Source organism: Vanacampus margaritifer, chromosome 20, assembly GCF_051991255.1.
Source record: "Vanacampus margaritifer isolate UIUO_Vmar chromosome 20, RoL_Vmar_1.0, whole genome shotgun sequence".
NCBI classification, from domain to species: domain Eukaryota; kingdom Metazoa; phylum Chordata; class Actinopteri; order Syngnathiformes; family Syngnathidae; genus Vanacampus; species Vanacampus margaritifer.
Genome location: NC_135451.1, coordinates 15,818,953 through 15,835,533, shown reverse-complemented (window position 1 = coordinate 15,835,533; position 16,581 = coordinate 15,818,953). Strand labels below are relative to the sequence as shown.

Here is a 16,581-nt window from a genome sequence, read left to right as displayed (position 1 = left end):
GAATTGTGGGTATTGCAGTTCTTTTGGTGGTGAACGCTACAGTGATTAATGGCGAGAAGGAATCAACTCCGGAGACATACATTTCTTCAGTTAATAAGGTTTGTATTTAGTATATGTTTTTAGTCGCATTATTACATGATTAGAGTTCGTTTTCTCTACAGTATATTAAATTGGACACCAGCCAAATTGCAGAAAATTAATGAAACGATGAAGATAAGCATAACAAATTTAACTGCGTCACAAACAGGTAAGAGTGGGCCTTGTTTTCCAGTAAATCAACAATGTGAGGTATATTACACGCACTGGCACTATTACATTGTGTTTTTGTTGTTTCTACACTGGTTATGGTCGTCTTCATTTATTGACACGATAGAATGATAACCACTACACGAGGTGGCCTGTTTTGTGGCCAATTTTTGCCCTTAATTACCAACAAATATTGATATAAGTTAATGGATTAGTCAATAATGTGTATGTATATATAGTATGAAAGAGTGATTGAAATATTTTGTTTCCGTCATATCAAGCTTGTTAAAATATTGTAAAGTGCAAATAAATATTTAAGTATTATTTACTTTTAAATTGTCTATATTTGTGGTGTGAAGAAATATTTTTACTATCAGGCGACACTGAGTCTTTTGTGGAGCCATTTTTCTATCAGGGTCCATTTTGTTTTTTGTTAAGTCCTCCAAAACGATTTGGATGGGGGGAAATCGTCATGGCAATTAACTCTATTTAACCAATAAAATTGATTAATTATTCAGCCTTGTGTTATGGATTGAAAGTTTTTTGTGTCTTTCTAGCGTAGCCTGGTGGAAGGACTTCTTCAAACACTGCCACGCCGTATTTGGCCCTCTACCATTCATATGGTTGGTTGCCAGAACTCGGAAGGGGGCCCCAAATGCATTCCGCAGCCTTTCATCGCCTCTCGGGGAGCTCCTTCTCGGCGCTGACGGCTGCTCGCCAACGTCCGAGCGAATGGCATCGGTATGATTTGCCTTCTTTTTATTGAGATTGTCTCACGCTGCCATTTTCCCCCCTTCGTCCATCCTCAGGAGAATCCTAATGCACTGATACCAAGAGGGGGATTTTACAATCTACTTAGCAATGATTTATTGATTGAGGCTTCCACCCTCAGAGAGAATTACCAATCCCTTTTTGGGAAATCAGATTTTCACACCTTTCCGTACGCATGGCGGAGGTCTCCGGGGACGGCGCCACAAGCTTTTGAGTGGCAGCGAGTCCTCTGTAGTGTCACTCCGGCGCAGTGCCCGCTGTACAGCATGCCATTCTCTGTAGACGTTTACATTATTTATAGCTTGATAAATGCAGTGTCCAAGCTCCACTTCATGCGGTATTTTTCATAGGGAAAAATAAAAGCAGAAAAACAACCCTTGCCCCTCATAGGAGGAGTCAGATTAGGGCACTGAAAGCTTTGATGCTCCAGAATGTCAGCACAGTCGATCGATCTAACAAAAAATAAAATAAAATAAAGATTCACCTGACCAATCAGAGGCTGCTCCCTGTTCCGGACCTGCCGGTGCCGATTGAGCTTCAAAGAGCTCCTTTTAATACACTGCTTTGATAACACTCAGCCTGCACTCGCCCTCCAATCATCCACCAGGGAGCGTTTTGCTGGAGAGGGAAAGAGTGGGGCTGCGTGTAGGGGGGCCATTTGGCAAACTGTTGATCGTTTTAATGAGTGTGATGGAAGGAAAAATATCAACTTCGTTCTTCACCACATCAACTGATGCTTCTGGGGGGAAAAAGGAGCCTTAGCTTTAGTTGCCATTTTGGGGCTGGTAGATAACGGCTTAAAAAGAAACCACAAGAATCTAATTTACATTTTTTTTTTTTTCCTGAGGTGGCTGAAAATATTGATTAATCGATTAATCGCAATGATTCCCCCAATTCAATTTCCATTCAGCAGATTCTCTGAATCAATTCACCTCCTGACCAGTAGGGGGCGCTTTGCAGTTTGCACATGATTTCATGTCAATGTGGGTTCTTTTGTTATTCTGGGACACAGAAAATAGACAAAGTAGGGGATTTTGTCAACTGTGCCAGACATATTTTATTTTCATTATAATCAAAAAGAACTCAACATTATTTAAGTTTGCAATTCATCATTTTTTGTTATTAATTGTTATGATTAAATTCTGATATTTTATTGCTCAAAATTGTGAGGTGACGTACCATATGTACACACGGGCAAGAAAATAAATCTCTAAAAACTGTCATCATTTACTGTGTATGTATGTATGTATGTATATCAACTTACTTAAATCAATATCAAATCAAATTGAATCACAACATAAGGAATCAAAATTTAATTGAATCGTAGCCTACATGGAATTGATTTAACGTATACTGAAAGCGAATTACAATAATGTCTTTCAAAGACACATTTTAGATTATTATTATTATTATTATAAAAATAACTCCTCTTTAGAGATAATTAGCATTTCCTGTTGAAAAACTTCCCTTTTGTCAAAATATATGTAAACAAGATCCTGAATAAATTAACATTTTGCATCAATGCAGTCCATTATTACATCATTATTAGAGGTATTGATCAGATATTTGATACGTGTAGATCAAAACTCTTATTAGAGATTGTGATACAACTCATTGCAATATTGACATTTGACTCAGAAAATCAATCGTTGCAAAATCAATATTGAGCGCTAGTGTATAAATACTGTATCATAACAATACAATAAAATGCAAAATCAACAGTAGGCTGCTGTATTGATACTTTATCACTAAAGATAATATTATGTATGAAATATTGCCATTAGTATTTCATAATGATCTAACATGTAGCCATATTGATAGTTTGATCAACAGCCTCCCACTTGCGCGTGAGGGTGGTTGATACCCCCCCCCCCCCCCTTTTTTTTAATGCGCTTGTCACCACACCGGGCCCCTTCTTTTTTTGACGTGACACATGATCATCTATGAAAATGTTAATCAATAGAAAGAGTTGCAGCTGCGGCGGCTGCTCAATACTGGCGTGTCTGGTAACAATGTCACTAGTCGTCACACTTTGTGTCGCGTTTGATTTTTGGAGTGCACTTAAATCAAATGTGGGCCATCAAAGCACATTTTCCTTTCTGCGCGCAACCCCCCCCCCCTCCCCGCCGCCCCCACCGCCGAGTAACCTCGTTCCCCTGCCCCCCTCACCTTGATAGGTCCACTGGAGGGCAAAATTAATACCTAATTGAATCTTGCAGTCATCAAAATAATCAATAGCTTTTTATTATTTATTCTTCACAGTCTGTTGGCTGCTTGAAGGCTGCGAGGGACAGCGGGGAGCAGCCCTGAAATTTCACAATGTAATTTTCACTGGGGCATGCGGGGTTTGCAACACCTTTAAAATGAGAGCAGTGTTGCTTTTTTTTTTTTCTTGCTGGGAAGTGTGTATTTGTGTGTGTTGAGGGCAACAAAAAAAAAAGAATTTAAAAAAAATGTGAATCTTTGCCCCAGCAGCTATGATGAAAAATAGAATAAACAAGCCGGTGACACTTTGGAGAAGAGCGGCGTTCTCCCTGTCCATCCCTCTGTCTTTTTTTCTCCTTTTTTCCTTTCCCCTTTCCTCCTTATTTCATCATATCACAAGTGTGTGGCGCTTGCTCCCTAATGCCGGCATTCCTCTTCCTGACAGACTCCAAACAAGTGCCGGGAATGAGATCAGGACTCTAATCTTCCTCCGGCTTCCGAGGCTGCGGATGATGATGATGATGGTTTCGGGTGGGGGTGCTGTAGGTGGGCTATATATCACTCAGCATCTGCGTTAATTGAATGAATGATTTAGCTGTTTATTAATTCACCCTCTTGGAGTAATTCCATTAAAGACAAGGGGATAATTCTCTGTCATCAAAGCAATCTATTAAGGATGTCCAGATTCTTTTTTTTTTTGCACCCTAGTCTAAGTCCAAGTCACTTGACACATTACAGAGTCCAGATCCAATACCTCTGCAATGCATTAAGAAGAAGGATGCTACATTATTAACTAAGCTAACTAGGGCTCGTCCGATATACATTTTTTGGGCGATACAGATTACCAATTAATCTGCAGATAATTTTAAGATATATATTTAATGCATAAAATTGTGTTCCCACAGCATATGTATGCGAATTATTTGTTATTTGATGGAAAAACATTCCCAAAGTCGATGCTAACTTCCTGTTAGCATTTGAATGGGATCTTCCCTTCACTTTTAGCATTAGCGCTAGGCTAGCGATGTTTTAAAAATGAAGCATGTTTTGTATTTAAATATACAGTGGATGTAATACTTAACGTTGTGTGTTTAGTTTTACAGTTAATTCCAACTGGGGTGTCATTAAACATTTTAGGGACAACAAAATAACCAGAATAACATACGATACATGCTAGTTGCTAATGCTACGCAAGCAAAATTATGCATTCAGGGTACTTTCACAATGTCGGAAACTTCAGTTTTCTTCAATGATAACATTTTTAGGGGAAAATAATTGGCCATTTGGTCCAATTAGCCGATTTGTTTTGGCCGATGTTTGATCATCCAATTATAATTGGCAGCTGATTAATTGGTCAGGATTAAATTTGGTGGATTATATTAAATGGAGATGTGATCCAAAATTGGCAATTTCAAACCAAATGTAATCTTGAAAATTTAAATCCAGATTTGGAAAATCTAATCCGGCCTTGAATCCAGATTCGAGTTTGTGTTGGGTATTTCAAAACTTCAGTCCCAAAACTGGATCAGGTGGATTATGTTTGAAATACTGGGCGCTGGGCATTGGTGGCGCACGCATAATGTAAAAAAAATAATACATCTTTAACATTAACATTTGAAACTCCACAATGTATATCAGCATTTTTTTTTCATGCATCAATATTTTAATTGACGTCAAATTATACGTGGGTTTTCGCTAAATCAGTTTGATCCTAAAATTGCATGAAATGATCAAAATGCTTTTTTTGGGATATATACGCCATACGTCATTCTTTAAAATGATCTGTCTTTTTTTTTTTTCTTTTGAAAATGTTATGTATCAATAGTACGAGTGGTATCAGTCTATATGTGACTACAAAAGCGTTGACTACTCATACTGGTATTGGTCTGAAAAAAGTGGTATCGCACAACCTTAGTTCCCACCTTGCATCCTTCCTTCCTTACATCCTTCCTTTCTTCCTTCCTTCCTTCTTCCCTTTGTGCTGGCGCACAGACGCCGGTCACCTGCCCTTTGCTCAGACATATTTAGGTTGATTGCTAAATAAGGAAGCGGAGCGCGGCCCCGCTGCTCCTCGTCTGCGTCTCGGAGCCCGAGGTGGGGTGAACACTGTCTGAGGAACTCTCGGCTGGCCAGACACAAGGCGGAAGAGACAGATAGAGTGAGGGTGGGCAGTGCGCGATGGAGGGAGGGAGGGAGAGAGGGAGGGAGGAAGGAGGAGGAGGCGGCGGCGGCAGCAGCGACATCCCCGCCGCTCGTCTTTGGGAAGCCACCTCAGCGTGAAAGCTCCGCTGGCCGTTCACGTGCTTCAGGACGCGCCTTCCGCTGGTTGGCTAGCGAGCGGGTCGTAGCGGGTCGTTGGGCTGCCGACATGCCCCCTCACATTTGACTCATTTCAACTTTTGGAGTCTCTGAAAAGCTTCCTTTTTGTAATATATATATATATATATTTTTTTTTTGTGGAGCTTCATTTAGGTAAGGGTGCACTTTATTGGATTTGGCTTCATTGCGAGATGTGGCGCTGCATTTAGGGGACAAAATATCACCTTGTCATTATCGTTGTTGCTCATGGAGCCGGTTGTTGTTACTTTGTTTTAGTGAACCAAATGTTCCTTCTGTCATATTTTTGATTCCCCCATATGTGGATTATTGCGATACGATGGCGAAATACAACATGCAGATTTTTATTGCTGATATTATCCATGGCAATAGAGGCCGATAGTGATGTCATTTGTTGACGTTACTTTGTTTTAATGAACCAGCGATTCTGCTAATTTCCTTTTATCGGTTATATGGATATCATGACATGTATACGGATTTTCCACTTACTGCATCTACTTACGCCATTACTTTGTCGATGTAAGATACTGTCTGGTTATTTTAAAAATCAATTAATTGTTGTTGTTTTTTCTGATTTAAAAAAAAATTCGAACAAGAGGATTAGGGCTAGTGAAGAGGGGAAAAAGGCGTTTGCAGGATTCTCACTTTATTCTCAGACTTTAAAGTCAGAATTCCGACTTTGTGACATAGAGCTATGAATTGTGGGGAAAGTCCGAATTCTGCCAACCTTTTTTTTCTCCTCTTCGCTGGCCCTATCCTCCTCCGTATTTTCTTAATTTTCGAATTTAGAAGACATAAGCAATATTTCAAAGTTGACAGACCAGAAAATTTACAAACATAAATCGATTGTGTTACAGTAACTGGTTTGGTCTGAAATTTGTCAAATAAATGTTGGCCTTTTACTCAAATGAACGCAATATTAGCAAATATTTTGACTCAACATAAAGATAGTCAATCTGCTGTCATGGCGGATGACAGAAATTAACGAATATTTAGAATATTGAGAGACTGAATTCCAAAGATTTGAATTTGGAATTTCTAGTACTTTCACTTTTTTAATTACTTGGATGTTTATCCCATAATTCCTCTTTTGTTGTTGTATTTTGGTTTGAAAAATATGTCATGTGAGTTAATCTCCTCTAGTTAGTGTTTGTTTGTTTCCCGCAAAGATGGATGCAATCGCTGGCGTGCGTCTGTCCGTAAAGTTATTGAAGGTTTTTAACAGCGCATTGTTGGCTAAAATGAAGCCCGCGTCGGGTCGTAGCGCTTCTTCGCATCATCACTTCAGGATGAAAGGCAGTGGGCGAGGGAGGGAGCAGTAGGGAGAGAGAGAGAGAGGGAGAGAGAGAGAGTTGGGGGGGGGGGGGGTTGTAGGAAGAGGGAATGCGGGTAGCGAGATAGTGAGTGCGAGGTAGCCAAGGAGAGCGCCCAAGCACATTCTAACCACAGCTGTATTTTTCTTTTCTCCCTCCCTCCTCCTCTGCCGCCTCTTCCGTGAACCCACCTGGCCTCCCTGCAGCTCCGATGCTGACGGGGCAGCTGAGCAAGCCGCTGCTCTCGCTCATGCGCGGCGGCGGCGGCGACATGAGCGCGCTGGAACTCGCCGGCCGGATGGACGACAAAGCCGGCAGCCCCGACAGCGAGCTCAACGACGACGTGCCCACCCTGCCGGCGGACGGCCCCGACCGGGAGGGCGTCCCCGGGAAACTGTACGGTGAGTCTGCGGGTTGCTCGATTTAAAAACTTTCAAGTGCTTGCAAGTGCAACATTTGCTGGTCAATATTTAAGTGAAATTAAACTTTGTCAGGCTTGGAGGCTGCAGTTCTATTTAGCATTGAATGCCCCCCCTTCCCCAAAAAAAGTTTTGCATCATTTTGCAAGAGCTGATAGTTCCCTGTAATATGACCTTATTTTTCGCCATTGTCAAAATGTAGAAATGATCCATGAATGAATTTGCTCAAATTAAAACTTCAACATTCAAAGCCCGTGAGAACAATGAATCATACGTTGAATGTCATTTTTGAACGATTCAATAGCGCAAAAAGGCCATTTTTAACATATTTTTGCCAACAATTGCTGTTGCCTGTGCTTGGTGTGTTCCCCCCCACTTCATTGAATTGAGGCCTTCTTGTGTGTATTATAATTACCTGTAGCAATATTATAACATATTAAAAATTATATATATATATATAATATTATTATTAAATTTTATTTGTATGTATTTATTATTATTATTATTATTATTATACTATATATATATATATACAGTATATATATATGTGTGTGTGTGTGTGTGTGTGTAAATAAATAAATATAAAATATAATTTTGAATAAATAAAATATTTATAAAATTAATTAATGATTGTTTCAACTCTATTTCACCGATATTACACTATTATGAGTATGTGTGTATGAATTTGTTTTATTTTTATTTTTGCTATTGTATTCACCATCAAACTGTCTGTTTTTTTCCCATATGATAAAATGTTACTTTAGTTTTCAAAATGCACCGCATAACGTAACATTTGACACAACTTGCGCCAAAGTTTTCGAAATGGTGTCAGTGAAAGAATTTGAAGCCAAATATCGCTTCCAAACTTGCTCCGTTTGTATTCTTCCTTCCAGAAGTGGCAATTTAATGCTTGGGTTGCAAGGTGGATTCATTTCCAGCAATTTTTTTAATGACTCATCATCCGGGATTTCCCATACTTGAAGGATTCTTTGGAATTGCGTTTGTTTGTGTGTGAGCAGTGACGACACATTTTGTCGTCACTGGAGACGCTGTTGCCGTTCGGAGGCGCTGGAGTGTGAATTGGGGGGGGGGGGGTTGTCGGTGGTTGCGGTTTCTCTCTTTTTTTGCCCAGTGGCACCGCTCTTGGCTGTGGGACCATCTTGCCTTTCTTTTCTGACCTGTGAGCCGGAAAGACAGACAGACAGACAGACAGACAGGCATGCATGAGCACACATGGTTACACTATTGGGATTTTTCTTGCAATATCCAAGGTAGACATGACAGCTTTCTTTCCCCAATTCATTTGAGGTATTCAAAAAAATATGTATTCATAGAAAATGAAGTCTAGATATGTTAATGTGGCTGACAGTCTGACACGCACTAACATTCAGCTCAAATACACATTACACCCGGGAAAAAAAATGGTGCCACAAAATGTTGTATTTTAGGTTCACGGCTCGAAATTGAGGTACATCTAACTAACTAACTTAACTTAACTTAACTCCACAAACATGGCTGACATGCCACATTGAAAAATGCTACATCATGCCGCTAAAATGCTATATTTGGTCATACTTGGAGCAGTTCGGCTTCTGGGCTTGAAGTTAATCAACTCTTTTAACAAACTCAAAATGTCACATTGCCTCTGATTGCACACGCCACCAAAATGTCCGCCGTAGTGGACTGAAAAGGACCGCACTTTCACACAAAAACACATTTCTGATTTTTGTACTAGTCCAAGTTCTGACCATTTAGCTTCATTTAATGGAATGGAAATATTCTTTGGCTTAAGATTTTAGTTTGGTATTAGTAATAGACAATTACAGTTTTGTACAAAAAAAAAGAATCCAATTTGGGGTTTATAAATTAAAATTCAGTGCTGATATTGTTCTGAAACAATAACAGCAGCTTTTGAGCTAACTATAAAAGTCAGTAATTAGCTTTTTTTAAGTAGTTCAAAATTCGCTTTTCTTGAGCATGCTGATGACATATTTTAAAGTGTGACATTGCAAAAAAAAATTTGGAGGATCATTTTTGACTTTGTAGATTTGTACGGAGCCCCTCAGGTGACGTAATAGGGGGAAAAAAATAATCATTTGCGTTCTCTCGCAAAAAAAAAAAACGTTTGCAAAGATTGTGAGATAATAAATGGCGCATTCCCACTGCTGCCACGCTCCATCCTCGTCCATTTTTGGTCACACGGAAGATGACCCGGAAGTACATCAACTCCTTAAAAGAAAAAATGCGTCCTCTTGCAAAATAAACTTTTGCGTTATCTCGCAAACGTTTTTGCGAGGGAAGGCCAATTCCCCCCCCCCCCCCCCCCCCGACCATGTCACCTTAGGTGCTCCGTAGATTTGCTTGTTTTGGGTCAGTGTTTCACAAATTGTGGTGTGTGGGCTCCCTCTAGCGGTATGTGAATGAATGACAGGCCAAGTACAGTTCAGTTGTATTTAACTTTTAAGTTTAGTGCATTTGTGTTTCAACTATAACAACTGTTTTTGTTGTAGTGAATTTAGGTACCATTTTTATGTGTAATACATTTCAATTGAATCATTACTTTTGTACAGTTTCCCCCCTAAATTCTTAATTTTTGTTTAGAACATTTTTGTGAACATTATTCCTGTAAAATTACATTTTTTTCACACCAAAAAAAAAAAAAATATATATATTTTTTTTTGACTTGGGGTTAATTACAAATGTTTTTCATATAAAGTAACAGCTTTATTGATGTATAATTTAAATGTATTTTTCTCTTGTCAATTAAAAAAAAATCTTATGTTCTGTCTTTTTGCCTATGATTTTTTTTTTTGTGTGTGTAATATTTCGACTTTATTCCTGCACACCGTGGGTTGTTGTTTTTCCCCCCCTCATAACATTATGATTTAATTTATGTATTTCAAATTTGGACTATTAATTAATTAATGACTATTATTATTATTATTATTATATTAGTGGTGCTTTGAGAGCCTTTTTTGAAATTCATGATTATTTTTTTAGGGCGGAGGTGCTTGTGGGTGTAAAAAGTTTGCAAAGCATTGTTTTGCGGTTCTTCTGATTGCACTTCTCGCCCGTCTAGCAAGTAGACGTCGGCCATGACAGTCGAGGCGTTTGTCCGAAAACAAATTGTGGATCTGGCCAACCTGCCGAAAAGCGTGCGTGCGCTCCACCGCCTCCTCCTCCTCCTAAAAGCTGGCCTGTGCAAATAGTCTTCCACTTGAGCTAACAGGCGCTATGAAGCACCGCAAACACGGCGCCGCCGAAGTGCTGGACATTAGGTGTGGAAAGCTGTTGTTAGGAAGAGCGCAGACGTTTGTTGTGTGCGTGTTTTTGCAATGTGTGTTGCAGCTTCTGTCTTCCCTCCTCAAGTCAAATCTCCCTCTTGCAGACATCAGCCGACAAGATAATAAGACACTCCGAGCACAATTCCACATTATATTGTGCGAGCGGAGGCTCATCTCTTGTCAGTTTGCATTTAGTCTTGCGAGGATGTGACGCTTCCATCATCACGTTGTCAAAAGGGAGCCGGCCCGGGAAGGACAGCACCGCTCATTTCGCACACTTACTGTCGGCGCCAAATGGGCCGCACTTATGCCGATTCCTGCAAAATGGCCAGCCGCTTTTACAAAAAGGTCGGCCAGAAAGACCACCCAGGGCTTTTTATTTGAATTATTGGGCAGGGGGAGGTCATACGGATCAAAACACGTTTGGGGTAATATTGGAGCCGGCTTTCTTTACAGTCCAATTGTTCACTTTTGCAAGCTTTCAAGTGTTTTGATGTGAGGAATGTCAGTTTATCGGTGCAGAGTTGAGTTGTTGTAACATACTGGCCGGCTCAAAAACCACTCAATACTGAACTTCTTTACACTTTGGCACAGTCCTTCTCAAATAGTGGGGCGTGACCTCTATGTTTTTTGTTTGTTAGTTTGTTTTTAACCAGACTAGAATAAAGTGTAATTGTACATCCACTACAGTAGGTGGCAGTGGCGCTCTCATTGTCAGAGAGTGCGCAAAGAGTATTATCTCCTCTGCAATGGTGTACTGACAACAATTTTATAGACAAATAATTTGAGCTGTCAAAATTAACCCATCAGTTGACAAGTAATCGATTATCAAATTAATCGACAACTATTTTAATAATCGAGTAATCGTTTGGAGTCTACAAAAGCCACAAAACAAATCTCATTTGGGACAAACCTTCTGGAGCTTAGTGGGCAAACAGCCCCATGATGTGAAGTAATAAAGTCAATGCATAAATAAAAGTGGCTATAGGCGAGCGCGGGAAGGAAGGACGGACGCCTTTCCTGGGAAATGGATCTCATTACGGGACTTTCAGAGTGTCTGTGTATGGAAAGCAGCTGTAACACACTCACTAATACGCTCCCAAATGTGTAACATGCTTACTAGAGCTGTCAAGATGAATCGACAAGCAATCGATTTATCATGTTAATCGAAAACTATTTTAATAATTGAGTAATTGTTTGGAGCCATTTTTTATTGAAAATTGTCCAAATCCTCTGATTTCAGCACATCAACAGTAATTGTTCACCGATTTTTGTAGTCCTTCATGAAAAAAGACCGATTATCGTCTGTGTTGTTGTTATTTGGAAAACAATGACCGAACTAGTAACATAGCACAACATCAATCCCCCCCCCCCTTTTTTTTAATCACTATATGAATACAAAGTACAAAATAAACACCAATCACTGCTTGTTAGACATTAATGGGTGCTTTTTTAATACAAGTTGATGCAAAATTTAAATGAATCCAATTAGTCGATTAATCGATGAATAATTGATAGATTCATCGAAATATGATATAAACACCAATCACTGCTTTATAAACAGTAATCAGGGGGGAATGCTTTTTTAATACAATTGGATCAAATTTAAATTAATCTAATTAGTCGATTAATCGATAGATCTAAAAATAGTCGATAGTGACAGCAGTAATGCTTACTAAATGCTCCAAGTTGTTGTTGAGCGAAGGTCGTCCTGTTTCATGTCGACTTTGTGCACAAACTTGTTTTTGTCTTGTCAGGAAAGCGGGAAGCAAATTGAATTTAAATATTAATTTGTTTTTTTTGTTTTGTTGTTTTTTGTAGCGTGCGCTTCCTAGTCCAATGCCGGCGAGCCTTTTATGTGTTGCTAACAAAGTGGCGCCGTCGGTGGCGGCGAGACGCAATCCAAGCGGCATTTTTTTTTTTTCTCATTTTGAGGGGCGCGCGCGCGAGCGAGGGAAGTGGGTTGGAGAAATGACACGTCTGGTATTTGACTGGTGTGGCGTGAACCAGAGACGCATCCCGGCGGCCCGTGTCCTTCACCGGCCTTTTATTATTTATAACGTTGGCTCTTTGAGCAATGACCAGTACTAATGCGTAACCTTCTGTCCCGCCGGCTGATTCGCTTCCTTTGAAAGCAAAGATTGAGGCGGGAGAAGTGGGCGGATGGTGGATGAGGCGGGCGGGGCGCAAATAGCGCCGAGAGGGGGTGCGCGCGTGCGAGTGTGTGATCCAGGGAAGTTATTATGTTTCCCCTCTTTTATATCTGAGGATGTGGAATAACACCCTGATGCTGCTTTTCTCCGGGATAGAGTTATGGGCTTCAAAGCAATACGCACACACACGCACACGCACATTAGTTTCCGCCAGCAAAATAATGTACTGGGAAGATGGGCAAAATATTTGTTTGGAAAAAATGCGCCTCAAAAGTCAAACAAAACTTGGCCAGTCTGTCATTTTTCCACATTCAAGTTCGGTTTTGGAGTTACGGCTTGTAAGTTTGATAAAAAGGATTTGAAAAAAAAACAACAACAACAATTGTAAGCTCTCGACTAATTGTTCACTCCACTAGAGCTGACAAAATTAATCGAGTAATCGATTATCATATTAATAGGACTGGGTTTTAAAAATTAAAAAATCGATATTGAATCAATTTTTCTATTCGAGCGTGATATCGATTCATAAAAGCATGAATCCGTTATTTTAATATCTCTTTTTGAAGTCGATGCTAACTTCCTGTTAGCATTTGAATGCGATCTTCCCTTATCTTTTAGCATTAGCGCTAGGCTAGCAATGTTTTAAAAACGAAGCATGTTTTATATTTAAATACACAGCGGATGTAACTCGTATCGTCATGAAACATCTTAAACGAGGCTTAGGGACAACAGAATAACCAGCATAAGATATGCTACACACTTGCTAGTTGCTAATGCTACGCAGCAACATGGGGCATTCAGGGTACCTTCACAGCATCGGAAACGTCGGTTTTCTTCGATGATAGCGTTTTAAGGGCCCTATAAAAAACAAATATTCACCAGCAGCATCTTATTTTTGATGAAATTGAATCCCGACACATAATTAATTGCATGCTGTTATATTGCGTTTTTGTATCACATCGATGATTTGAATACTTGCGTTGATGTGATAATGATTAAGTTTCCCCAAGTCTTCAAGAAAGGTCTACCACTCGCCACCTTTACTGTACATCGTTGATATGAAAACAAAACAATTTGACTTCGGAGCTTCCACCGTCCCAGATGACACCGTTTGTATCACCTGACATTATCGCACCATTGTCATTACAGGCGGAAGGATGGGCGGGGGGTGGGGGGAGGTTGAAGGTGGATCAGGAAGGGGGGGAGGGCGCGCTTTGAGGGACAAGGGCTTGAAAGTGGGACATACGCAGCATTAGGGCTGCATCGCCTGGAGGGGCCCCAGGCTGATGTGTCAGCCATGACATGTGGGTGTCTAGCCCACCACACACACTACACACAACACTACACACACACACACTTGACGGCGGACTATCCCTCACACCCCGCTGGCTACTTCTAAATGTCCTGCTGGATGGACAAAGAAGCCCCCAAAATGTGCTGTTTTACGGCCGCGACACAATGAAGCTCATTCCCACTGATGGAATCGAAGGCACGCGTACGGACACTTCATTAGGGACGCATGCGCTGCTTTGCCTGCTTTTCTTATAGCGACGCCTTCATAATATTTTTTTTCTCACATTTTTCAGGAAATACAACATTTTTTAACCATTTGCATCAAAATAATAATAATAATAATAATAATAATAAAGATTTAGGCAATTATTTTAAAGAGAATGACGATATTCAGTTACCATGTATGATTGAATTAAAAAAATAATATGCTGGAGTTGATTTCATATGTTATCGACGATTACAAGCAATTTTGGTATTAAAAAAAAATGATAATGGCTTTTGTTGTGGGAGTGTAAACATGCTACACATTTTTGGGGGACTAGAGTTAAAATTAGGGACGAATCTAGCAAATAATTAGCTCAAATATACATGCATATATGTAAAAAAAGTACATAATCAGTTCAAAAATAATGTTACACTTACAACAAAATTCTGTAAATAAAATAATTTTCCAGCTACAGGAGCCCCACATTTTATTTACATGTTTTAATTCATATGTTGTTTATTATTTTTTAAATATATAAATAGTATTTTTTGAATTAGCTATTATTTTTTTAATTCATTTTTAGCCAATGCTAGATTATGAATACGAATATATATTGTCATGTTTTTCTTTAGGTGCTAAAATTACAATTAATATTGTAATATATGTTTTTAAATATATAAATGTTATTTTTTGAATTAGCTATTATTTATTTTATTATTAAAAAAAAAAAATTTTAAGCCAGTGCTACAATGTTTATATATTGGCATGTTTTTCTTTAAGGGGCTAAAATTACAATTAATAATTTAATATATGTTTTTAAATATATAAATGGTATTTTTTGAATTAGCTATTATTCTTATTATTTTTAGCTAATACTAGAATATGAATATATATTGTCATGTTTTTCTTTAAGGGGCTAAAATTACAATTAATATTGTAATAATTAATACTGTGGGGTAAAAAGTCCAATATTATGTATTCATAGGCAAAATGTTTTAAAAACACAAAAAGCATTTTTTCTTTCCTTTTTTTTTTGGAAGGGAGTTGGGGAATCCTAACCAGACCAAGTGTCCTGGGCTATCGCTGCCATCTTTTTGGCTGGAGGGCCGTGCGGTGCTGCAGGCAGCACAATCCTATTTACAGCAAATAGTATTTAAGTAATGCGAGCGGGTAGTGAGGAGGAGGAGCAGCGGCGGCGGAGCAGGCGTCTCCTAAATGGCTTACGGCGCTCCAAAGCCGCTCTTCATCTTGCCGTAAAAGGATGAAGCATCATTTGGATTGTTATTTGCCTCATTCGGCTCTCAGCTAATCAGGTTGACATTGCTTGGGGAATGAGGAGGACGCTCCGTAACAGATGCGCTCGTCCACAAAGTGTCCCGAGTAACCCCCCTCCTCCCCCTTCCCCCGTCGTACCCTCCTCTTCCACTCGCCATCACACCATCTCTCCTTCTTGACCTTTTGAGATAGGCTGAGGCGCCTCTTGTTCCTGTTCCCTCTCATGTCTCCACTCCAGCGTCAAGGAGGAAGACAGGTAAGAGCGCCGGGCCGGAGCACTCGCCCGCCCGCCCGCCGGCCGGCGAGAGCCGTAAGTGGCTCTCCGGCCGCTGCGAGCGCCGTTTACATGCAGATGGCTCATCAACAGGCGGCTTTTCATCTGGCGAGATGCGGCTGTGCTCTCTTGTTTACATTTCAAGCAGACGGCCATTACCTCACCTCTGCCCGCCCGTGCCCGCTCGTGTCCTTGTCTTCAAAGGGGACATCTACACGACAAGCACGTGTTTGGAATATGCCAGGCCAGGATTTTGGTTGATGGCTTATTTTCCAAAGGAGCAAACTTTTTTCCAAGCGCTCCTCCTCACTTTGTGATTTACTTTCAGCTTCTCTTGTCGGCCTTAAAATGGAAGTCAACCTTAGGGGGCGGCCATTTTGCCACTTGCTGTCATGTTTTTCTTTAGGGGCTAAAATTCCAATTAATATTGAAATATTTTTTTAAAATATATAAATTATATATTTTTAATTAACTATTATTTTTATGTTTTTATTTTTTTTAGCTAATGCTAGAATATGAATATATATTGTCATGTTTTTCTTTAGGGGCTAAAATTCCAATTAATATTGTAATTTTTTTTTTAAATATATAAATGATATTTTTTTAATTAACTATTATTTTTATGTTTTTATTTTTTTTAGCTAATGCTAGAATATGAATATATATTGTCATGTTTTTCTTTAGGGGCTAAAATTACAATTAGTATTGTAATATTTTTAAGAGATAAATGGTATTTTTTTTGTATTAATTATTATTATTTTTATTTAATTTTATTTTAATTTTTTTTGCCAATGCTAGAATAAGTT

At 39.4% G+C, this 16,581-nt stretch overlaps 1 protein-coding gene across 7 annotated transcripts in view; it reads left to right on the top strand.

The window, feature by feature from the left end:
- Positions 1-28: 28 nt before the first annotated feature.
- Positions 29-16,581, top strand: part of pou6f2 (POU class 6 homeobox 2) — a 75,885-nt gene continuing 59,332 nt past the window's right edge. For 4 of the 7 annotated variants that reach the window (XM_077554984.1, XM_077554983.1, XM_077554989.1 and 1 more), the window contains exons 1-2: positions 3,673-3,768; positions 7,079-7,273. In XM_077554984.1, the coding sequence (XP_077411110.1) occupies positions 3,732-3,768; positions 7,079-7,273 (232 nt within the window). In that variant the 5' untranslated portion in view covers positions 3,673-3,731. Of the gene's footprint in view, positions 99-803; positions 988-3,672; positions 3,769-5,471; positions 5,695-7,078; positions 7,274-16,581 lie in introns of those variants that run through there. The other 3 variants (XM_077554985.1, XM_077554987.1, XM_077554988.1) reach the window with 3 other exon arrangements.